The 25149-nt window shown below is 42.6% G+C and overlaps 1 protein-coding gene across 1 annotated transcript in view; it reads right to left on the bottom strand.

Annotated features, from left to right (window-relative positions):
• Nucleotides 1-1082: 1082 nt before the first annotated feature.
• Nucleotides 1083-25149, bottom strand: part of CLPTM1L (CLPTM1 like) — a 46315-nt gene continuing 22248 nt past the window's right edge. The window contains exons 8-16 of the mRNA XM_085888360.1: nt 19055-19139; nt 15455-15558; nt 13816-13881; nt 13549-13599; nt 5854-5936; nt 5248-5282; nt 5079-5134; nt 4902-4946; nt 1083-3933 (exon numbers count right to left, since the gene is read on the bottom strand). Of these exons, the coding sequence (XP_085744486.1) occupies nt 3805-3933; nt 4902-4946; nt 5079-5134; nt 5248-5282; nt 5854-5936; nt 13549-13599; nt 13816-13881; nt 15455-15558; nt 19055-19139 (654 nt within the window). The 3' untranslated portion in view covers nt 1083-3804. The remainder of the gene's footprint in view (nt 3934-4901; nt 4947-5078; nt 5135-5247; nt 5283-5853; nt 5937-13548; nt 13600-13815; nt 13882-15454; nt 15559-19054; nt 19140-25149) is intronic.

Below are 25149 nucleotides of genomic sequence, written 5' to 3'. Positions count from 1 at the left end.
GGGACAACAGTCTGGCTTCACCAAGTACCCATGTTTTCTGTGCATGTGGGATAGTAGGGACCGTGCTCAGCATTACACGAAGAAGGACTGGCCTGTGCGGGAGGAAGTGGTGCCATGCAAAGAAAGGAACGTCATCAACGACCCTCTGGTGGACAGAGACAGAATACTCTTCCCACCGCTGCACATCAAGCTTGGCTTAATCAAGCAGTTCACCAAGGCTCTGGACAAAGATGGTGACTGCTTCACTTACTTGTGCCAGGCTTTTCCAGGATTGACCATGGAGAAGTTGAAAGCTGGCATCTTTGATGGTTCTCAGATCCGTCAGCTCATCAGAGATCCAGAGTTCAAAAACTCAATGAACGAAGTGGAACTGGAAGCGTGGAAGACATTTGTTTTGGTAGTGAAGAACTTTCTTGGCAACAATAAGGCCAGAAACTACGCAGAACTTGTCAACAACATGCTGACTGCTTTCAGAAACCTGGGCTGCAACATGAGCATCAAGATGCACTACCTATTTTCACATATGAACCGGTTTCCTGAGAACCTGGGTTCAATGAGTGACGAGCAGGGGAGAGATTCCATCAGGACATGAAGGAGATGGAGACCAGGTATCAGGGTCGCTGGGACGCAGTCATGATGGCTGACTACTGTTGGAATCTGAAGAGAGACCTCCCTGCCGCTGAACATTCCAGGAGTTCGAAGAAACGGAAGTTCAAGCCCTGAAGTTTGAACAGTGGTGACGCAACATGCAATTTACTTGTACTTACCTTTATCAATGCCCACCATTCAGATGACAGTAATCGATGTTTCTATCATGTAATCAATAAATGTTGTTGGCAAAACATTTTTTTTTCTTAAAAACATGTTTAGGATGATATGTGTTGACAAAAATCAGCTGATAATGCCACAAAAATGTAATTGATTTTGTCACAAGATCTGATTTTTTTCAAATCAACTTAGCACAAAAACCTGACCTGATGGAGAGAAACGGATGCCATTTCCTGATTCAGCAGTGCCAGAATACCTAATTCACTTGTAGAAATCTAAACAACATTAAGAAAGTAAAAAATTTTTGACCAGTGTTCTTTTTTTTTTTTGTTCTTTTTTTTTTTCTTTTTTTTTCTTGCTTTTTGTTCTTGTTTTTTTTTTTTTTTTTTTTTTGTTCTTGCACATCTTGCACATCTTGCAAGTTTTTGTTCTTGCACATCCATACTTTGAAGCAACTTTTGAATCTGGAAACATCTTTTGAAATAGAGGTCCAGCATGATCTGAGACTGATATGGGCAAGTTATGTTCCACAATAAATCCACTAAAGAGAAGTTCCGCTCGGGTAACATCCTCTTCCTCGCTTGTCCCTTGTTTGGTGAAATAATTCAGAAGTGTACCGGTACTCGTGCTCGAAGATCTCTCCTTTGCAATGTCTGTGTGCCGTTTGCTTCCAACATGCTTCCGAATATCATCGCGACCTCCGTGCTCAACTGAAATATCAACGCTGCATACTGTACAATACGCATGATGAATTCCTCTTTCAGACTTTCGAATACACGGGTATTGGAGACTGTATTCGGTCTTGTACTTCTGAGACCATTTCTTGGTCTTCGTAAGCTTCTTTTCTGCCATTTCGTAATCAACATCGAGGGCTTGAAGCATCGGTAACTTCGAAGTCGATGTTCCACAGCTGCAGCGCGACTCGTAGAACTCTAGCGGCTGTTAAACACCGCACGGTGGTCGCGACCGCCGGGCTGGTACGGGGCCCAGCTGCATGCAGTGAGCGTATCGCATGCATATACACTGTGCATACATACCGCATGCACTGTATTGCACACATACCGCATGCACTAAATCTCAGTGCATGATCGCCTAAGCGAGATCCAGACCCAATGTTTCGCTGCTCCTCATTTGAATTTGCATTTTTTTACGTACAATTTGGTAGCAGCGAACGTTATGGAGTTACCACATGCTATACGTAGCAGACGATGCTTTTCATTCAATTCTCATACTAGTACATTCTGATTAGTGAACAGTGCAAAAATATCAAAATTTCGGGAGGATAAGGATAGTGATCGTAAGGGCGGGAGTTTGGGTGAATTTTCGGAAGCTTCCCGATGAAATCGGGAGGGTTGGCATTGCTGCACTTACATGCGCTTAGCCTATGGCCAAAAATTATATATAGCACTATATTTCAAAACATTGTTGATGGATTCGGATGAAACTTGGTGAACAGGTTGAGTGTGTGACAAGGATGAATTGATTTGATTTTGGTTAAGATCCGGATGCAGATCCAGCCTAGCAGTGGGATACAAAACATAAACTGTTCAGCCTGGCGTATATGTTCCACCGAGTGCCGTTCTAATTCTCAATGCAACTATATTTTCTGGTTCCTTGAATGCATCCATCTCTGTTCTGCTTATGTGCATTACATTCAATACATTTCCTGACCAATGATTTTTCTTTTTAAGGAGCCAACCCTTCACAAGGTCGTAAGCCACTCGAGGCGGGGGCTACATAAGGAAAGTTTAAGAGAGAGAACAGAAGAAATATGTTCACATTCCTCTTGAATTGCAATAGGTTATAGGATGAGGGAAAGCAGCATGAGGAAAGAAGCTGGAGGAGTATGAAACTCTGTTTGCCCAAGGGATAGATACAGTACAGTATAGGGGTGTGAGGAAGCTGCAAAATGTGTGGAACATCTGAAGGTATATGCTTCAGGGGAACAAGGCATGAGAGACCTTCAGAGCATCTACATTGATAATATCTGCAGAAGAGACTCAGAGTAACTAAAGAATGCCAGACAGAAAGAGGTACCAGTGATGATGCAAACTTCGTGCAAAATATTCAAACTTCAAAAATACCCACATAATAGGATGTTGGGCATTGAGTGGCCTTGATTACAACTTAGATACAACTTTGGGAATGCCACTTATTTTAAAACTTCCATAGGCACAAAACAATTCTCTAACATTTCTTTAAAATTAATTGGATGTTTTTAAACCGCTTTTGTGTTTTTTGTTGACTACAGAGTCGAGGCTCGTGGAAGAACTGGAACACGGAACAGACCAGGATGTGACAACAAAAAGAACGGTAGAAAAAGAGGGATAGAAGGGAACACACCAACAGCAGAGTCGAGGGACAAAATAGAGGGAAACTTAGAGGAATAAAAAACAAGCTACAAGAGTGGAGGAAGTCAGCAAGCCATGTGTGGAGTTGGACTTGGATGCCATAGGTATAGAATTTGGAAAGCAACAAATCACTGTCTGCTAGTAACCCTCTTCTTGTTAAACTCCCAAAATCCAGGTTTACTCCTCACCTACACTCATTTGTTCCTCTTTTCTCTCACCTGTGGAACCAACTTCCCCAGTCTGTTCGGTCCTATCCTTCCCTTCAGGACTTCAAGCCATCTGTTTACCACAACGTCACATCATCCCCTATTCATGCTCATGATCTCTTCTACCACAAATGGTCCCATTCCCAATCACTTCCTTTTTGTCCAAGTTATTGTGATTTTCCTCCTCTCCCTCACCTCTTTCCATTTGTTAGTTGTTGGTTGGTTTGTTCCTTTTCTGTTTCATGCCTGCTTTCCACTTCCTCTTCTTGCTGTGTTTCAATAGCGTCTATCCTATTCGCTAGCCTCTATCCTCATCATATTGCAATAAGTATGTCTCGTGTTGATGCTTGGTGCAGATTGAGCCTCACAGGTGTAAAGCACCAATAAAACCAAAGGAATTTAAAAATAAAGTTCTCAGCAATCACCTTTTGTACATGCTATATCCCTGTAATTACCTCCATTGTGTACATAATGTGCAACTAATCAACATACCATCGTTGATACAGATAGATGAGGAAGACAACATCGTCACGGAAGCAAGCCAGGCGATGCGAGGTGGGCATGGTGATGATGAAAGCGAACACGTCATCAATAAATGTGTTGAACGCCTGATGAGAGGGGGAATTTTTTTTTACAAATGCATTATAGTTGTGCCAATCAGAGATCTGTGTCAATACAAGGATAAAAGCACAAATAACAAGTCTATACTATAAAGGGAGCCGTGCGTGCGTCGGTGCGTGCATGAAAGTTCCACCCATTGGTTGGACAGTTCGCCCGACTCCACTCAATTTCTATAAGATAGCCACCAATTTAGGAACTGTTTAGAATCACCCTTTATAACCCTTGAGAACACTTTAGAACCCCTTAGAATTACGCTTTAGAAACCTTCAGGATTTACTCTTTATAATTACCCTGCAGAACCCTCACCCTTTATAATTTACCCTTTAGAATCCCAAGGAACCTTTCTCTCAAGCAGTGCTTTTACTGCGGAGGTTATGCAGGTTTGCTATTATTTCCAATTATTTTCTCTTCAAATTGAGACGGATCTCTGTGAGGTCAGTGAGAGCATGATTGGGGAACAGAAAGTGTTTACATATTCCGCTGTTTTGACATGGTTTGCTTTTTTGACGTGGCATAATGCCCGTTTGCTTTTTATCAGCAGGAGGAGGGTGACAGTCAAGATGGGACAGCTTTGGAAGTGGTTTGGGGGGGGGGGTTGAGGACTTTCCGGGTGGGGGGGCAGCCTTGAAGGCTTGAGTGTGGGCAGGAGATCAATGCCATAGGGTTGGATGGGGAAGCATGAGGACTTGGGGTTGGTTGGGGGGAGAGCAAAGATGGGACAAAGTTTGGAGGGGAGGCTGATTCTTTTTTGTTGAGGAGTTGTCAGAATTGCATACGAGTTGACTCACAGTAAAAATGTAAGTGTGTGTGTGTGTGTGTGTGTGTGTGTGTGTGTGTGTGTGTGTGTCACTGTCGAGGGGGTGGGGACGCACTCACTCTCTGGATAATGTGCTCGCAACATTAAAAACACAAAACAACTATATTGCAAAACAAAAATAAACATATTGCAACATACCTTGTACATGAAGGCTTTCCATGGTAGGTGTGCAACAGATTTCAGCTGAAAATTGTCGAATAAATGTCAATTGAGTTCATAACAGTATGTAAAGTTCATTTTAAAAAGATAAAGCATTTTCAGGACTCCAATAAACTTTGATTCATCCTGTGGACCAAACACGATTCACATACTTACCCGATAGTTGACAAAGAGCTGTGGCAGCATGAAAAGGAATCCAAAGGCATAAATACCTGTCATAACACAAGCATGTCACAAGTTACACAAAATTCGATTTAATGACCTTGTAAAGACTCCATCAGAAAATGTTTATGATTTAAAAGCTTATTGTGAGGCCTGTATTTACCATTCACAAGGCTGTTGATCACCCAGGAATACCAACTGTAAAGGGAAGCAAAAGTGTGACACCATCAGTCGCAGCTATATTTGTGACGCTGCTTCTATATTTACATCAGAGTTCCCTTGTGGCATCAACAGCATGGAAATGCCAACCATAATATCGTTGCCAATAGAGACAGAGACAGAGAGAAAGAGAAAGAGAAAGAGAAAGAGAAAGAGAAAGAGAAAGAGAAAGAGAAAGAGAAAGAGAAAGAGAAAGAGAAAGAGAAAGAGAAAGAGAAAGAGAAAGAGAAAGAGAAAGAGAAAGAGAAAGAGAAAGAGAAAGAGAAAGAGAAAGAGAAAGAGAAAGAGAAAGAGAAAGAGAAAGAGAAAGAGAAAGAGAAAGAGAGAGAGAGAGAGAGAGAGAGAGAGAGAGAGAGAGAGAGAGAGAGAGAGAGAGAGAGAGAGAGAGAGAGAGAGAGAGAGAGAGAGAGAGAGAGAGAGAGCGAGAGAGCGAGAGAGAGATATTTCACACAGGAATAATCAGGTCCTCCCTCTACTTGTAGATTTGTTCACCGTGTCACCCATATGTTAAAATCTTACTCAAAAGAAACACCAATTCCGATGCACTAACCTTTTGTGCTGGACATACAGTAGAGAGTACATCGCACTACCAAGGCACAGTGGGTACAAAGCATAAGAAAGATATTTCATGGCCTGCAGAAAACAACACACATGTGGACACAAACTTACAAAACGACGTGTTATTTTAAATTTGAAAAATGCATGAATTTAGGGTGCTGGTACAATGGGATGAAGTCCATGCGAAGCAAAATGTTAACTTTGCACAGACTGCTTAAAATTTAGCAAAAGGATTGTTGTGTTTTACATAAGACACACACAAGGGAGTAACTGCACCGTTCACGGTCATTCCTGTCAATGTGTTATGATGTGGTCAGAAAAAATTAAAATATAGCAAATTCATTCACCTTCATGATAGCAACATGATTTGAGATTGATATTAATTAACTTGCTGCAAAACAGCAAACTAACTTTCAGCCGAATATTTGTTTCATTAACGAGCACTATCTTCTCGGAAATCCATCCAGAGTTATAAAAATGCAGCAGCAACACCATTGGTATAAAATTGAAATGATTCCATTGGATTTACAATGATCTGCAGGTTTTCAAAATGAAATATCTGACAACTCCTACCTAAGATAACCACCCAACTCCTACCCAAGGAACCAATACTGCTGCTCGCACTGCCGGATATGTCTTCACTTCCCTGTCTAATGTGTGTCCCGTCTTACATGCTTGCATGTGGCTCGCATTGTGGCTGCTTCTGCTGAGTCTTCTTTGGGGCAAGGAGTCGGGATGTTTGTTCCTTGGGTTGTAAGTGTGGCCTTGTGAAGACTGGTAATGCAACTCCGAATCCACGTGCTCTTTTAGCAAACTTTCACCTCTTTGTTCTTCACGAGAAGAGCTTGTTCGACTGCATCAAGCCACTTTCTCACTGGGTTTTTATTTTTATTTTATTTATTTATTTATTTAATGCCCTGCTTCTTCATCATTTTTACTTATTTATTTTAAACATACTGTGTACAGTATTTGCTATCACTTCATCTCCATTATTTTGGCTTTTCATTTTATGCCGACTGTGGTACCAGTGCCATGTTGCAGTTTATTTTCGCATTTTTTCTATCTCTGTATATTATATAGATGTATGGCATCTCTGTATTTTATTTTAGCATTAATTAGACCGCACTCGCGAAATGAAAAGCGGGGTTAAGTGATCGGTCCCATCCCGTATGTGCGTACGTGCATATGTACGTGTCTGCATTTTGTTATTCCCTTTTCTCTGGAACCGCTTGTTGGATTGACACAAAATTTTCACCACAGGTGCGACGACTCATGTGGAATGTTTTAATGATAATCATAACGTCATAGGTCACGTGGTGTGGCAGTCATATTGGAAAAAGGAGAAACGCTGGACCTCTGTATCTGTGAAACCGCTCCATGGAAAAAGTTGAAACCTGGCACTTGTCAAGTACTCCCCATGGGAAACAAGAGTAATTTTTCATGACGTCATAATTGCATACGTTGAATGCTACATTGGATCAGTATGAAAATTTTGAGGGTCATGTGGTTTGGCAATACAGTATATATATATATATATATATATATATATATATATATATATATATATATATATATATATATATATATATATATATATATGTATATATATATATATATATATATATATATATGTATATATATATATATATATATATATATATATATATATATATATATATATATATATATATATATATATATATATATACATACTAACCCCAACCCTAACAGCTTGGTTTTGTCCCCCTATTGGGCCGTTACCATGGTCGCGAGCAAATGCGTAGGGAACTCTTAAGAGAACCAACAAAGCTGCACTTGCCGGAAATCTAAAAAGTATGGTGGACTGGGCAGATATTCCTGAACCACGTGCAACAATGATTGATGCAATGGCTCTCATGCAGAAGCTGCATGGAGAAAATCGTACTTTTGAAGAGGTCTCTGATGATATCTTTGAGTCATCCCTGCATGCTGCTCAGGGAAGTTATCGTGTTGATGTGATCTTCGATGTCTACAGGGATCTATCACATCTGCTGACCGTGTTAGCTGAGGATCACAGGAAGGTGTCACATTCAACAGAATAAGACCTGGTCACGATAAAAAAAAAATTGGTGACACTTGCTGGCGTGCAGTGAAACAAAACAAAAAAAAAAGTTCACCAAGTTTCTGTCAGGATCGTGGCAAGAAGAAACCAAAAGGGAGAAGCTCGGTCACCAAACAATGTTTGTCACATGCAAGGAAAAATGCTTCAAGCTTACCAGGGAGAAGTGCGAGGAGGTCCAGGCTCTCAGATTCAGCCAAGAGGTAGCTGACGCTTGTCTGTTTCTATATGCACAACATGCTGCTGCAGAGAATTACCAGGCTATTGTTTTGGTGGCAGATGACACTGATGTTTTTATCATCTGTCACAGTCTAAGCAGTGCCATCAAGAGTAAAGTTTTCATCGATCGTGGGACTTTAAAGGTTCGCGTTAGGATGATTGACATCACAAAAATCACTGCATCATTAGGCCATGAAGCTCTGCACTGCCAGGGCTTCATGCATGGACTGGTTGTGACACTATCAGTGTTCTTGTTAACCAAGGAAAAATTATAAGTCTGAAAATTGTGTGGGAGAATCAGAGATGCCGAGAAGCGTTTGTCTCTCTTGGAGCATCGTGGAACCTGCCCAAAGACGTTGTCAACCAAATCCAAGAGTTCACATGTCAGCTTTACTCGAAATATTCGAAGATATGTGGTGTAAACGATCTGCACTATAATATTGTTACGTTTGAGGGGGGGGGGTATGCATTCAAAGGGTAATTAGGATGTTTAATTAGGTATGCCATGCTGTTCGAGTTTACCAGGATCTTGATGTAATAAGTAGCAATTCAGTGGTGATAAGTTGTCTAGTAAATGTTCATTTCTTCAAGGGGGGAAATGATAATTGTCACGTAATTAGATAGGGACACGGGATAGGGTAAGTGTGTCTGCGTAAACCCCTTTTGGTATTCTCTGGAGACTGGCCGTGATGTCACAGGACAGTGCAGCGGATGGCTCCGCCCCATGATCACGATTGGCAGAAGGCGACGGCGGTGGGCCAATAAACGGCTCGATTGGAAGTGATGAGGACAGGAGGATAAAAAGGTTCTGTTCGGGGTCGAAAAGGAAGAGGAAGAAGATCACAACCAAAAAGATCGTGTTTTTTTGGTGTAGAGGCTGCTGCGCGGAGAGCGTCCTTGTTGTTGTGCTGATTCGATCGTGTTCTTGATCGTGTCTTGGAGCCTTGCTGAGCCTCGTGCCTCACCTTGGTTGGCTCTGGGGTTCTGCTGACTCGGAGTACGGGGTCGAACGGCGGGCGGACCTGCCTCCCTCTCCTGCTCGCAACTTGGTGCCAGAACTGGTTCCCTGGTGGCTGTGAGCGGACTTGGGCCAAGACCAGGAGGTCGACAGCACCACGGTTTCTCCTGCCCCCCTGACGAGAGCAAGACCAGCTCGTCCGACGCCGATCCAGGGACAGTTGCGTCCACACCACGGTCCAGCCTGACCACCAGAAATAGCTACGTTTTGTGTGTGTGTGTGTGTGTGTGTGTGTGTGTGTGTGTGTGTGTGTGTGTGTGTGTGTGTGTGTGTGTGTGTGTGTGTGTGTGTGTGTGTGCTTGGCGCCTTAGAAGGTTTGAGATCTCTATATTCATCGGAATTGTCTGTGTTTTTCCCCATACCCGATCCCACACCATCCCGTCGAATCGCCCCGGATCCCTCTTCTTGCCGAGTCTTGTTATTTCTGGTAATAATAAAAACAAATAAACATCATCAACTCAGTGAAAAGTGACTCGTGCCATCTTCCTCGTCCCGTTTGCGGTAGAGCGATTAGAACCGCCATGTTTGGGTTATAAATAAATAAACCGCCTCCATCGTTTCGGCTCATTCTACGTTGGCGGGACTGTTCAAGTCCCGTGGACGTCACAATATGTTATCTGCAAGAAAGGGTGATGTCGAATCTGGACAGCTCCCACCATGCACGGACACACTGCCGCAAAACACACTCCGTGCAAATTACCAAGCTGCTGTCTGGAGGTGCAGCCGAGATTGCTTTCCAGACATTCCCAAGCCATCAGAAGGCCATGGCTGGTAATTAAACAGTGAAGGAGAACTAATAATTCCATGGATGACTGGCTTGCCAGCTCCAGATATCGTGCTAAGTCTCATCTCATGCAAGTGTGCATGGAGTTGTCGCCAGTCGGACTATTCTTGCATGATTAACGGTCCCAACATGGCAGAAGAAGATGACGAGAATGATGACAGTGATGATATTGAACAGGAGTCTGATGATTGTGGCAGTGATTGCGATAAAGAAGGTGATCAACATCAAAACATGTAAACAAATTAGCAATTTTTATCAGTGTATTTTGCATCGATACCGGTTGGCTCCACCTTTGTTCAGATTTCATTCAGCATGGAGGTTAAGTTTGAAGAGGACTAGACATAGCCATTGAGTCGAACAGATAACTTTGCCTATTTCCCAGCCAATTCATAGAAATTGCACAAGCTGTTTTGGGTTGAGAGCAAAGGGGCAAGTCCAAGAGAAGGTCCCCTCAGATGGCAGAATTTCATATTCATGCCACAGCTCTAATTTCAATGAGATTTTCATGTCTGAATGTGAAATTTTATGAATCTTTGAAACAAAATGGCAGTCATAGGTTTAAGGTGTAAAAACACAAAACGAATTTACATATATGCAAATTAGGTGTTACGTATGGGACAATTTTAAATTGTGATGGAAAATAAACCAAACTTTACAACTAATTTTTTTACATGGACATGACTATGCTACCATGCCCTTTTAATACACAAGAAAAAAATTGTTAACTTCAATAATTATGCAAATTAGGCCTGTTCTTAATAAGCGATGCCCCGTACATAACAATTTTACATGGATTTTCAAGGATTACACTAAAAGCTCTGAAAATATTTTTAAATGCCATTTTCAGAAGTTCTAATCCATCATGTATTGGTCATATATCCTATACTTCTAGCTTAAAATATATGTCGATAATTAGTTCCCAAGAAATTTTTTTAATGTTATGTATGGGACATTACTATTGAGTATGGGACATTGCTTGCAGTCTGTGAAAAAGACTACTTCAACATCGCCAAGATTTGACCACTACTTTGGCCAGGAGACATTTTGGGCGCTCATGTATTCTCATGCAACCTGTCCTTCACACATGGCCCAGTTTAAGGCAGACTATACAATATGGGATCATTCAATTTGTAAGGAGGGGTGTAACCTCCTTTTGAAGAAGATGTGTTTTTGTTTATGATTATTTCAGGTACCTCGAAGTTTCTGGTTTTTATATAAAACATACTGGAAAATATATATATATATATATATATATATATATATATATATATATATATATATATATATTTCCCTTTTACACAAAACTAATACCTTCTATTCCCTTGTGAAAGTGGAAGCAGTCCACATTAAAATTAGATTGCCAGATTTCATATTTTCAGTCTAGTTGATAAATGTTTACATATACATATTATTACTTATATTGAAAAGCCCTGAGGTCCAGATACGAATCGAAATAAAAATCTATATGAGCATTAAAAAAAAATTAATGACGAACAAATTACTCCATGCAAATTCTTTTGTTTATTTTCATTCTTGTACACACTAAAACAGATCTGTTCTTTGTGTCCTGCCTGGGTTTAATCATGCTATAGAGTACATTTTTGTGTTTGTCCACAATAAAGTTGTGCATTTCATTTTCTTCAGATGAACTTGCAAACCATGGTTAATATGATTCTAATATAAAATCATTTTTCATTTTTAATACTTAATAATCAGATGATCATTTTGCTTAATATCCTATGACATGAATTGCTGAGTTTATAAAAGTTAAATGTTGGATCTTTGTGTCAAAATATGCTCAAGCCTGTTAATTACCTTCGCATTCTGCGAAAGGTTATGTTTTGGTCGGCGTGTATTTATTTATTTATTTATTTGTAATCTTGTGATTCGTATAACTCAAAAAGTATTAAACCGAATTGCATGAAATTTGGTGGGATGATTGGTTATTAGCCAGGAAGCATTCGATTAGATTTTGGGATCGTTCAGGTCAAAGGTCAAGGTCAAGGTCACGAAAAGGTCAAAATCGTCTTTTTACGATAACACGGTCAATTTTTATTCAATTTGCATGCAACTAACGCCAAAATGTTCAGAATTCAACGCCTCATCTTGTGATATGCAATATGACACAATGACGCCCATACTCTTGTTACCGGTTAGGGGTCAAAGGTCAGGGGGGGTCACGACCTTGAAAAATATGCGGTTTTTGTCATAACGCGGTCAATTCTTGTCTGCTTTACATGAACCCAGCACCAAAATGTTCAGAATTTAATGCCCAATCTTGTGACACAATGACGTCATAACATATGTCACCGGTTGGGGTAAAATGTCGGGGGGGGTCACGCCCTTGAAAAATATGCGGTTTTCGGCATAACTCAGTCAATTCTTATTCGATTTGCATGAAACCAGCATCAAACCAGTTCCCCACACTCATACCAAGAACAAAAAAGTAGTGGCGGCGAAGGTATGCGCTCTATGAGTGCCCGTTCTAGTTGTGTTATGAAAGGCAATTTACACCAACAATGTATATATCGCATGTAAAGCCTATGGATAATTTTGTCCCATACATAACACGTCCTTCGTTAACACTAATTAATCTCTCTTGACTACTGTGTATTTTTTTCTGTAAGAGAATTTATGATGAGTAATGCACATGTTTCAACTTTCTCCGCACTGAAAATTCTGGTGAATGATAAAATACTTTCAGAGAACTTTGAAGAACTTGAACATATTTCTTTGAAAAATCGTAACGCACCACATGTTTTCTTTAATTACATAATCATCCCAAGGACTAATGACATATAAGTTCTTGTGGGTATTCTCCTTGCAGATGCCCAGCATTATAATAAAAATCACTGAAATCAATGATGATCTTAATTGCTTTTCGGAGGGCAAAACTTTCTGAATGTCCCATACGTAACATGCGTGAATTCTTGGACATGCCCAAAGCACAGCATACTGGAGAGCATTTTTCCAGTTTCGCAGGCCCCAGATCAGATTAGACCAGGTTTTGTTTTGAAATTAAAACTACCTACAGTTGCGGTACAAATTAATGATGGAAGCACACATATAGGTAGAATTACAGTACGTGTAGATTTTCATTAAAAAAATGAAATTGTTCATTTATATGACCTTAACATAATTAAATAGCAATTATAGGCATAATAAACAAACAAATCAAAAAATTTAGGCATTTTTCGACACATTTCTTATATTTTAGACAAGTATGTATGAAAATGATCTCAATGAGTACTGGTATATTTAGAAGTTTATGCTGACCAACTTTACTTAATAACCTTTTAAGATCCAAAAACTAGAATGTATCATAGACCCATAGTTTAGATTTGCATGAATTTATGATTGAAAATGGCAGCCATTTTTAAAGATGATGGCCAAAATGGCATGAAGCTACTCATTTCAAATGTCCATCATTCATTTTCAGAGACATCATACACAGGTGTAACTAAAAACAATAGTGGGAATTAGTCCCCCAATTTGATACTAATTTTTTTCTGACTCGTACTTATAATGCTCAATACAGAGCCTTGTCTTTTGATCAATAAAAGCTCACCTCGGAATCAAACTGTTCTGTCTGACGCTCATTTACGGATGAAGTCCCGACCTGTAGTCATAAACATAAGATTGTGTTAAAAAAAACAACAACTGCTTCATCATGTACCATTTACAAAGAAAAAAACATCACATATATTTAACATACTGTACAATAGATATACAGATGTGCATGGCAATTTGATAAAACTTTGGCGTTCATCATTGGATAACACTTGTAATATGTGGTGAGAGCACATAATGAGTAAAATATACATTGCAACAACACCTGTATTCTGGGTAGTTTGCCAGTCCAACGTATTTGAATCTTAAATGCCTTGGTCACCTTCCATGCCTGCAGGTGATAGCAATAAAAAAATAAATGACATGACTATATATGAACTGAGAAACCACAATGGAAACAATATGATTTTTCCAAACAAAATTTTCAGTTAAAATAACAACACAATCCCTTTAATGCAACAAAGAAAACAAAATCCATAAACCTTTAAGTCATTGAAAGCGGCCGAGATGATACCTTAACGGGATGCATACTTATCTTAGAACTGTCTAGCCTAGGTTTGAATCTCAACCGAGATGGTGCTTGGCATGCAAGACAAGGTGTCATTGTGCGTGCTGTCCATGCGATGGACGTTAAACCGAAGGACCCATCAACCAACGCCGGTCATTGGTGGACGTTGGAGATCACACTGTGCCTTTCATGAAGAGGTGAGTTATCACCGGCACTCTAAAAATGTTACAAATTGCTGTCCTAACCTACAGGGGGAACTGCATTGGTGGTACAGCCAAGCATCGACAATGATACAACAAGCGGGCCAAATTCAGAATTGAATCCCAGTCCAATATGCATTCGCTAAAAACATTCAAAGCATGAGCTATCGGCGCTTCAGGCATTCCCAAAATGATTGCCTCATCAATTGGGAGCATTGTAAATCATATTCCTTATCCTGACACAGTAAGTATGGACATTTTACAATACAGCCATCAATACAATTATGAAAGACAGTCTATTAAACAAAATTACCTATTTGTGTGTTCAAGAAAGTATTCTGTACTTTCTATGTACACATCACAGGTATGCATTTTAACACATTATACCTAAGGCTAAATAAATACAAATAAAATAAATGCTTTTTTATTGCACACAAAAAATGTCAAAACGAATTACATTTAAACCTAAAAAGGAGTGTTTTCCATTTCTGACCTACGACTCAAAAGTTTTTGTGATACTTGTGAACAAAAATGCTCAGCCCACAAAAGTCTAACGTGCTATAAAAGTAACCACATGACAAGATGGTGCAAAGAAGACATGCTTAGGGGGCATCTACCTAATTTATGGGAGAAAAAAAAAGTCATAAAGTTTCCTCTACCACTCATCCTCCTTCATCCTACTTTCTTTAAAGATAACTTTTTTTGAAGCGATTGAAAAACAGAAATGGAGCAAGGCGGTGAGATGTCATCAATGCACGATATCAAACGTACCTTTTGTAATGGAAATGTAAAGGAAAAAAGAAAGGGGAAAATAATTTCCAAGCACAAAAGCTGTGCACACCATGAAGGAAGGTATGGTGGGAGCAATTTATAGAATGAATGGAATGAGTTCAAAACTGTTGATTGTACTTGTGGGTGCCCGGGAGGAGTTTAGGGGGTAAAAAAAACAAATTCATCGTCACAGGGGTTCAGGTGGGGGGAAAACCCCAATTCTCTTCATATGTGTCTCATTTATTTTGCACCACCTGATGGAAGCTGGTATTTCAAGCTCTAACAAAACATGCCAAAGACATCATAAAAGTGGGGGAATTAACCAGTGCGTCAGGATGGGTACTTTGCTAGTCATCATCATAAAAAAAATTTCAACTCCAATCACATGTTCAGAAATGCTAATAGTGATGTTCAGTAATGCTGACCTCGATGATGGATCCAACACCAGCAGGAATGAGCACCAACAGACTTGTTTGTTCATCAAGTAGGAAGAGGAAGAGGACAAATGTGCTGAAGCAGCGCCATGAAACTGCACGATCACAAGATGCAAAGTTAGGAATGAAAATGCCTTCAATGACAGTAAACAAGCATTGTAGCCTATCCAGCCACGAAGTAGCCAAACTGAAACTTATTTTTGTCGTACAAGTGTGATCCAATTAATCTAAAGACCTCAACATCAATGGTGTCTCCCATGACGAGGCCGCAGTACAAGGTTTCACAAGGCAGGTCGTTGGCCCCTTTGTCTTTTACCGCCTCTTCACCGATCTAGCTCCCTCTGAGCCTCAGCGGCTTCTGCGGCACGCACATGTTCTTCCAGTAACCCTCTCTTGGTTAAAATATCAAAATCTAGGCTGACTACACACCTCAAATCTTTTGTTCCTCACTTCCCCCATCTGTGGAACTCACCGACGTGATGTTGTTCAATCAGACTCTGTATTCCAGGGTTTCAAGCAGGAGGTGCACCACCATCCCATGCCATCCATCACCATATGAGTGTTGTTTAATGTATCTGATATTTCAATATCTGGCGCAGTGGTTAGGGCAGCGGCTTGGGATCCAAAAGGTCCTGAGTTCAAGCCCCGTTGGGCCACTGAATTAATACACCAGGGGGTTGACTCAGTCTGTCATCCTTCCGAGGTCGGCGAAATGAGTACCAGTATACTGGGCCGGTGTATACCCCGGTTAAAATAGGTGTACCATATCCCTGTGTCGTAAGAGGTGACCGGGGTTGCGTCAGGAAGGGCATCCGGCGTAAAACATGTGCCAAATCACTATGCGGATCATACGGATGATCCGCTGTGGCGACCCCTCACGGGAGCAGCCGAAAGAAGAAGATATTTCGATGTCACACTTAATGACTAGCTCTGAGAGGCACTCATTATTCAACTGGAGAGTTCATAGAGCACCTTACCCCGTGCAGTCTTGAGAAACAAGGACATAGGCAGGGTCTGCGAGCGGCAAATTTGATTGGACACGATGACGTAAAATGCCGTCATATTTTGTTCAAGTACTGTTAAACAGAAGGGTTTTGAAAGTGCCAAAACTACAATTTGTGTTTGACAGTATTCAAGTGTATGATTCAATTGAAATAAAATGATGGTTTTAAAGGTGGTAGAAAAAAAAAATCTGCAAGAGTTTACCGCAGTTGATAAAGCGTCTTTTACACCACCTTATTTAACATGTTACTTTAGTTCTTCGTGTCTGGTGTTTGTGTCCTTTATGATGTCCTTAAAAACAGGAAGTTTCTTGTTTGTAATGATTTTCAATTTTGTTTGATTGACAGAGTTAAAAAACATAAAAATGAATGAAAAAAATAATAATAATCATAATAATAATAATAATAATAATAATAATAATAATTGCACTCATGTCCGAAGGAAGCGGTTCAGTTTGGCATTTTTCATATGAAATAGGCAAAGCCGAGAAACAAACAAAACCCAAAAGAATTACCCTTTAAAACTCTATACTACCCTTTAGATTTAGAATTACCCTTTAGAACCCCATTAGAACTGTTTAGAATTACTCTTTAGAGCCCATTAGGATTACCCTTTAAACCCCTTTAGAATTACTAGTGGGCCTGTTGGTCCATTGGACCAAGTTTTCATTGGTCTTCAAGGCCTTGTTGCATACTGCACCTGCCTGCTGTACTGCTTGAGCATTGTTTTGCCTTTCTTCAAGCCCAGATTTGCTTTGGCCAGGGCGGAGATTATACGTTCATTGTTATCGTTTCCAAATGATACCACAATTATTGTTGTTATTATTATTTGTATTAATTAATATCGGTACATACCCGTACGTGTGTGGCCGCACGTGTGTGGCTGTACGTGGGGGGGGGGGGAGAAAAAGAACTTTCAAACCGCGTGCCAGAAACAACCACACAGGCCATTACTTTGCTCACGTAAACGACGACTGGATTGGGGCATTGTGTTTATCTCTAAATGCGCATAAGAAATTGACAAATTATTAGAATACAGTAAGTCATCACTGTCTGGAAGTAGTGCGTGCCCGTACGGAATGTTCACATGCATTCCACGAATTATCGCTTTCATTGAAGTAACAACTGCTGTGATATTTACACACACATAGTTAATTAAAATCCAAATTAAAATCAAGTTTACCTCCCTGTCTTTGCTTGCCATGACATTCGCTGCCATTGACCATTGCCACTCCAACGCCACAGTAACTAAATGGCACCCTTTCCCCATCGGCCACGCCTACGCAGCAACCTGTCTTGTCATTGGTTTGGTAAATAAATAGCCATAACTTGGGAAGCACTTGTCCGATTAATATCAAACCTTGAAAAGGCACATACTCAGGTCCCCAGCAATATACCTGGCAAGTTTCAATTAGATCGGACCAGTGGTTGTCGAGAAACAGCGGTCACACACACACACACACACACACACACACACACACACACACACACACACACACACACACACACACACACACACACACACACACACACACACACACACACACACACACACACACACACAGCTGGAATTATAGATAGATATTGTTTGTGACAATGTTATCATTATTTTTGTTATTTATTTTGTAAATAGTGTGCCATGCTGCGGCGTGCTGTCCGGTATACCTTAAAATGGTATGCATTTAAAACATGGAAATTCTTCCGGTGTCTGTAGTTAATTCGCCTAATCAACTCAGGAGATCATGATGATTATTTTGGCACATCACATTCCACATCAGAATGCTCCAGTGGAACTCCACAAAAATAACGGTACACACACACACACACACACTCCATTTATAGTAGAGTCATAAAAGGTCTTAGGGATCTTTTGGGTCCTCAGGGACTTTTAGGTCCTTGGGGAATTTTGGGTCATCTGGGTCCTTTAGGTCCTTGGAGACTTTTTGGTTCTTGGGGTATTTTGGGTCCTCTGGGTCTTTTGGATCCACTGGGTCTGTTGGGTGCTCGGGTTTTGGGTCATCTGGGTCTTTTATGTCTTTTGGGTCTTAAAGGGTCTTCATAGGTTGAAGGGATCTCAGTAGACTAAAGGGTTAAAACGGTCCATTTTTCGCAGAAACACCGTGTGTTCGAACGGTTCTTGTTCATTTTTAACGGACGGGTGGACGGATTAATTGTGTGATGCGTGATGTAGTTTTCTTTTGAAACTGATCTCAGCATTGTAATTGATCTTGCATTAACACAAGTATGGATGGAGCAAGGCGGTGACGGATGACCCATTCTATTGTGGGTAATCAAACGATGTATTCATAACTCTGTTTCATATCTTCCCTAATTGCGATAAAGTCATGACATGGTACTAATGCAGTTGTTAAAAAAAAAACACACAAGTCGAGGTTATTTAACCGGGATTCTGGGATCAGGCACAACATCTATGTTGTAGCAGGTCCCTGTGGTTTTCCTGGCCTCGATATATTTCCTTTAATTTTTCATTCACAGTTGCATAAAGAGAATGGCTGTCCTGCAAATTTGGTGACTTACACATTCAAAAATAATTATAATGAATGATTTTGAAGAGAGACGTGAGGCTTACCAGCTCGAATCGACATGCCCACCATGTCCCTCTTGGCTTTCCAAAAGCTGATGTCATTCTTAAAGGCCAAAAAGTCAAAGAGCAGCTGGAAACAGAAGGAAGAGAGTGGCAAATTATGACAAAAAGCAGAGTGCTCCAAAAGTGACACGAAGGAAGAAATAAAGAAACCTTCATCATCAATAAAAAATATTCCACGTCACGTCGGCCAGCCACAACCAAAGAACTCCGGTGGTTGTTTAAATCCGCGTATCTGTCGAATGTTGCTTATCAGGCCATGCTTCAGGTAGAGTGAGAAGGTCCAGATTCATGGTTTCATACATACGGTAAATCAAAAAATTTCTGTCAAATAAGCACACCTGTGGATCTTCAGCTCAGCACAGTAAACGCTCGTTTATTGACTTACCTTTTCAACATTATGAACAGCTTTCTCTGTTGCACTATACTCGGGGTACCACTGTCCATTGTAAACGGAGGAGCCACATGCATGTTATGAAAGTAAGGAGGGCTGGGCAGTTGCACGTACTCAAATCCATGCAAGAAATTAAGGATGAATGATTGGTTCTTCAAAATACCTTCTTCGCCGGGCCTTTCTGCAGGGATCTATATGCATTCTGTCTGAAGGCAGGCTCAGTGGTGCTAAGGCCTAAGTCACATTTGGCACGGCGGCCATAGGGTCTACAAAATCTACGGCCACTAGCAATTATAGGGCGGCCGCAGTATTTCCACGGTCACACAATGTAGCAGTCACATATGTTTTTATTTTTCAGGGAGCCGCACGGCGTATTTATAAATTGTGGAGACCGAAAACGTGGGGGTGCCGTATGGTCTTTGATTTGATGTTGCACAGTGACCTTAGGGCGTCCCTGCGGCGGCCATAGAATTTTCAAGGCAGACGCAAGGTAGCCTCAAGGTGCCCTAAGGCGGACGTGTGGCCAGACGGACGGTAACGAGTGGGTATATATACCAGTTCTTTTTTTACTGAAATAAAAATATAACAGTTCGGAATATACCAGTATATATAACTAAATATACTATAACTAGAATATATAACTGAATATACCAGTTCAGAGTACCGTGGTGCCCCCAGAATCCGAACGCCCCATTGTTTGAACAAATTGGAATCCGAACAATTTTTTTGAGAAAGTTTTGCCCTAGAAACCGAACACATTTTCAAAAACCGAACACAACGTAGCGTTCATGTTTGTTCACGTGCGTCTCCCCCGCCTGTTCGACCCTCATCTTCACGCTTTGTTCATTCAGTTCGTCGGTGGAAATCCTCGTAAAAGGAAGTCCTCCTGAAAGCATCTCTCGTGTGTCGATCGCTACTGTACCTCGTGTTTTCACGTTGATTTGTGCTGTTTTTTTTTTACTCATCTTGTGTTTTAATAACAAAAAAGCAATCCGACCACGTGGTGTGACGGACTGTAGGGCAAGGATTTAATTTTTAATATTGTGACGTTCACGGGACTTGAACAGTCCCGCTAACGTAGAATGAGCCGAAACGATGGAGGCGGTTTATTTCTATAACCCAAAGATGGCGGTTCTAATCGCTCAACCGCAAACGGGACGAGGAAGGTGGCACGAGTCGCTTTTCACTGAGTTGATAACGTTTATTTCTCTAACCAGAAATAACAAGACTCGGCAAGAAGAGGGATCCGGGGCGATTCGACGGGATGGTGGTGTGGGTTCGGGCGTGGGGAAATCACAGACAATTCCAATGAATATACAAATCTCAAACCCTCTAAGGCGCCAGGTACACACACACACACACACACACACACACACACACACACACACACACACACACACACACACACACACACACACACACACACACCGTAGCTAGTCCTGGTGGTCAGGCTGGCCCATGGTGTGGACGCAACAGTCCCTGGATTGGCGTCGGACGAGCTGGCGTTGTGCTCGTCAGGGGCAGGAGACACCGTGGTGCTGTCGACCTCCTGGTCCTGGCCCAAGTCCGCTCACAGCCGCCAGGGAACCAGTTCTGGCGCCAAGTTGCGAGCAGGAGAGGGAGGCAGGTCCGCCCGCCGTTCGACCCCGTACTCCGAGCCAGCAGAACCCCAGAGCCAACTGAGGTGAGGCACGAGGCTCAGCAAGGCTACAAGACCCAATCAAACCAGGGCCGAATCAGCGCAACAACACAGCACGCTCCCAGCACAACAACCTTCACCCCAAAAAAACGGTCTTTCTGTCTCGATCTTCTTCCTCTTCCTTTTCGACCCCGAACAGAACCTTTTTATCCTCCCGTCCTCGTCACTTCCAATCGAGCCGTTTTATTGGCCCTGCGCCGTCGCCTTCCGCCAATCGTGATCACGGGGCGGAGCCATCCACAGCACTGTCCTGTGACGTCACGGCAAGCCTCCAGAGAATACTAAAAGGGGTTTACGCAGACACACTTACCCTATCCCGTATCCCTATCTAATTACGTGACAATTATCATTTCACCCTTGAAGAAATGGACATTTACTAGACAACTTATCACCACTGAATTGCTACTTATTACATCGAGATCTTGGTACACTCGAACAGCATGGCATACCTAATTAAACATCCTAATTACCCTTTGAATGCGTACCCCCCCCTCAAACGTAACACTGCCCCCTCCTCTGGTACCGCAGCTCCTGCAAGGTATATCACAGGCGCTACCGTACCAGCCTTAACACTTACTGACTCACACCTAATTAACCTAACGAAATAAGGTAGGAGGGGCAATGGGCAGCGAGTCGCAGCTAACTTACCTATCCTGCTTAATGTACTACCCCCTCATGGCCTTATCCTCACCTAAACAATCATTCATTTTTTTTTTTAATCACATGAGAGCACTGAGCGAAGTTGCACTCCATCCTCTGGATCATCGCTCTTGCCCAACACTCTTCCAGTGATCTGGGGAGGGGAAACAAAAGGTTCCACAAAAAAAAAACAGAACACTTATACTTTACATTCCTACTCAAAGCCTTAACGACACTTTTCATGGGATATTTACACTTGACCGTGTCCCCCAGTGGATGCTAATAGACTCAGCGTTACCTGGGGAACCAATTTTCAAATTTGCTTGACCCCAAAATTATGCGGACATCATGCCCTTGCTGCACATGTCAAGTTGTGCGGGATCGAGTGGGACTCACACATCTTCACAACACTCACACCATGGTCATCATCACATTTCTAGGTCATGGTCCCCATTTTAATGATGCAGGCTGAATCCCGTCATGGCCGTGGGGTGGGTTACCACAAGATGATGGGGGCATCTCAGGTGCAACCATGCCCACAGGTAAGCTTTAGTCCAACCCGGACGTTTCTCCGCCCCGCTCCCTTTGATTCCCTCCCCCCTGGTAGCCATCAGCTCTAATCCCGTACAACACTCTGGAAGGGGTCTCACTGGCTCCTCTGGCCTTCCTGGGTCGACAAGGTCCTACCCGCCTTGGTCGCCCAACCAGACCCTCTCCCAGTCGCCTCCAGACACTGTCACCATTAGCCACCAGGTGGTGAATCTCCTTGAAGGGGGTCGCAATTCCCGCTCACCGTGAGCTTCAGCAATCCCTGTGGACAAGCACATCATCCCCACCCACAAAACCCACATGACTCCCCCACCCCATCGGCCTTACATGTGACACCTGCATTTCTAACACTTCACCGACCATGACCTTCCCTGTTACCACACCATGTCCAATAAAAAAAATCAACGTGTGCACCATACATTTCACTTCTTAACTTGAAACAACTCACACAGCACTTCTCACCCGATCCACGGACCAGCCATTGGACAGCCACTCGTGCCCGCTTTGTTTCCAATTACCCACTGTCCCGATTGTCACTCTAAAACCCAGCAGAACTTACAAACCCATGCCAATTTTCCCACAATTCATTTTTTTTCCACCAAAGGAGGGCACTTCGCCACAATCTCACCAGCCAAGCATGGCCCTATATGCTCAGCCCGATCTAGTTTCCCTGACCCCCGACAGTGATTTCCGGACTCGACCTAGGTAAGGGCACCTTGGATAGACCTGGCGGTTCGGCAGGAGGATTCATCCTCTCCGGGCTTGAAAGTCTATTGGAGGGTCTCTCCATCGCCGGGTACCGGCAATATCGTTGCATGTGTCCTCTTCGCCCGCACCGGAAACAACTCCCCATAAAAGGCCCCCATGGGTATCGGTGTTATGTCTCTTCCGGTTCCGGACCCCCTCGGCCATAATCAAATTGCTCTATTGGCTGGGCTGGACCCCGCCGCTTTGGCGCACCAACTACCAAATTACCCCTTATCAAACTTGACAGTTTCTGGCAAATTTCCTGAAACATTTGGGTAATGCCAATTTCTCCCAGCCCCTCTCCTTGATCCTGAATCTCTGCCTGTCGGACCGTCACCGATGGCCTCTCTGGCACCCGACCCGGCCGCCTCCACGAGGCCAGCCTGGCCGCGCACTCAGCCGCTCGGTGAACGGTGGGTGGATCCTGTAACTCCACTAGCGCTCGGACCTCAGGGTCCGGAAGAGCAGCTAAAAATTTCTCTAGTGCCAGTCTGTCCCATGCCTCCACTGTAAGGTCCCGATACGCGATCCTGACTGATTGGTAAATGTCCTGTGCCAGCTCCTGCACTGTCTCGCCCGGCTTTAATCTGCGGTGCTGGAGCTGGGCCCGCACCAGATCATAGTTTGCTGCGAACCCAAACCGACGGCTCAACGCCTCGCAAATGTGGGAGCTGGTCAACATCCCCTCCGCGATCACGTTTAACACATCTGCGGCTGGTCCCCGCAACGTTGCCACCAAATTCCCTGTACGTTCCCGCTCATTCCACCCGTTTAGTCGGGAAATGCACTCAAATTGCGTCAGAAAAGCTTCAACGCTCCCTGACCCGTCAAAATTTACCAGGGGGATCACTTTTACGGTGGCCCGCTTCTCAGTTTCTCCCTTGTCCGAATCCAACCCAGGGATCAAACACCCTTGTGGCTGCGTATCCAATTTCGGAGCCCACTGTGGCCAAAGATGTTTTGTGGTGAGGGTCTCATGGGTCAATTTTGCCTCCTGTTCCAAATGTTGAATGGACCGATTCACCTCTTCCCGCAGGATCTTCTGGGCCCGCACAACCTCTTCCAAGGCTCCGTCGCGAGTTTGTAGCTGCTCCTCAACCAACCCGGACACTCTACTTACAAAAGACGGCTCTACCAGGCCTTTATCCAAGACTACATCTTGGCTCATAATTTTATCTTGTTCGTCAAAACGAGCCTCCAATCCTTTTACCTCCTCCGCCAAATTCATCCCTTGCTTCCTCAGCTCTCCCCACTCTTCTACTTGCAGCTGCATACGAGCATCCACACAGGCACGATGACGTTCCAGGCTTTCATCCACTTTATCAACCTGAATGTTCGTTGCATCAATTTTATCTACGAATTTTTTCCGTATATTTTCCCCCTCCAATGTAATTTCTACCTTTGTTTCCTCCAATCTATCCTCGAATTTACTTTGTATTTCCCCCAATTGAACATCCACACACTCCTGCATCTCAGTTTTCATTTTCTCCATCTTTTCCCCTAATTCATCCCTCATTAAATCAATCCGTGCACCCAACTGTTCCCCCATTACCCCCAATTGATCTGTCATTTCTGCCATTTGTGCCGTCATGTCTGCCCTCTGTGTCACGAATTGATTTGCCATTTGTACCGTCATGTCCGCTATTAAACGTTCCAACAGTGTCTGGATCGTCATCGCACCGGTTTCCGGCGCTGCCGGCTCCATTACGGGCAATGAAGCATGGTCCACCCTCGGAATGGGCGAGGTTCCAACCCTACCCCCGTCTCTCCCTTCTTCCCCGACTCACTGCCAGACACGTGGCCTTCCTCCTCAAACATCTGCACATCCGCCATGGTGCAGAAGTCCCGTTTGCCGCCAATTAATTTTAATTTGAAAAATCCCGCCAAAATTTTCCCGCGCTCGCGCGCTTTCCTGTAGTAATTTTATATTCCAATTCGTGACGAAATTTTAATCTTGATATATTCTCCCGATACCAAATATAATTTAGAGGGGTTCGAACATCCCACTCCTGACACCAATGTGACGTTCACGGGAGTTGAACAGTCCCGCTA

The sequence above is a fragment of the Eptatretus burgeri genome, chromosome 7, assembly GCF_056783735.1.
Source record: "Eptatretus burgeri isolate ZD-2024b chromosome 7, Ebu_testis_v1, whole genome shotgun sequence".
Classification (NCBI taxonomy): domain Eukaryota; kingdom Metazoa; phylum Chordata; class Myxini; order Myxiniformes; family Myxinidae; genus Eptatretus; species Eptatretus burgeri.
Note: the sequence above shows the minus strand (reverse complement) of the source record. Positions and strands in the feature narration are given on the sequence as shown.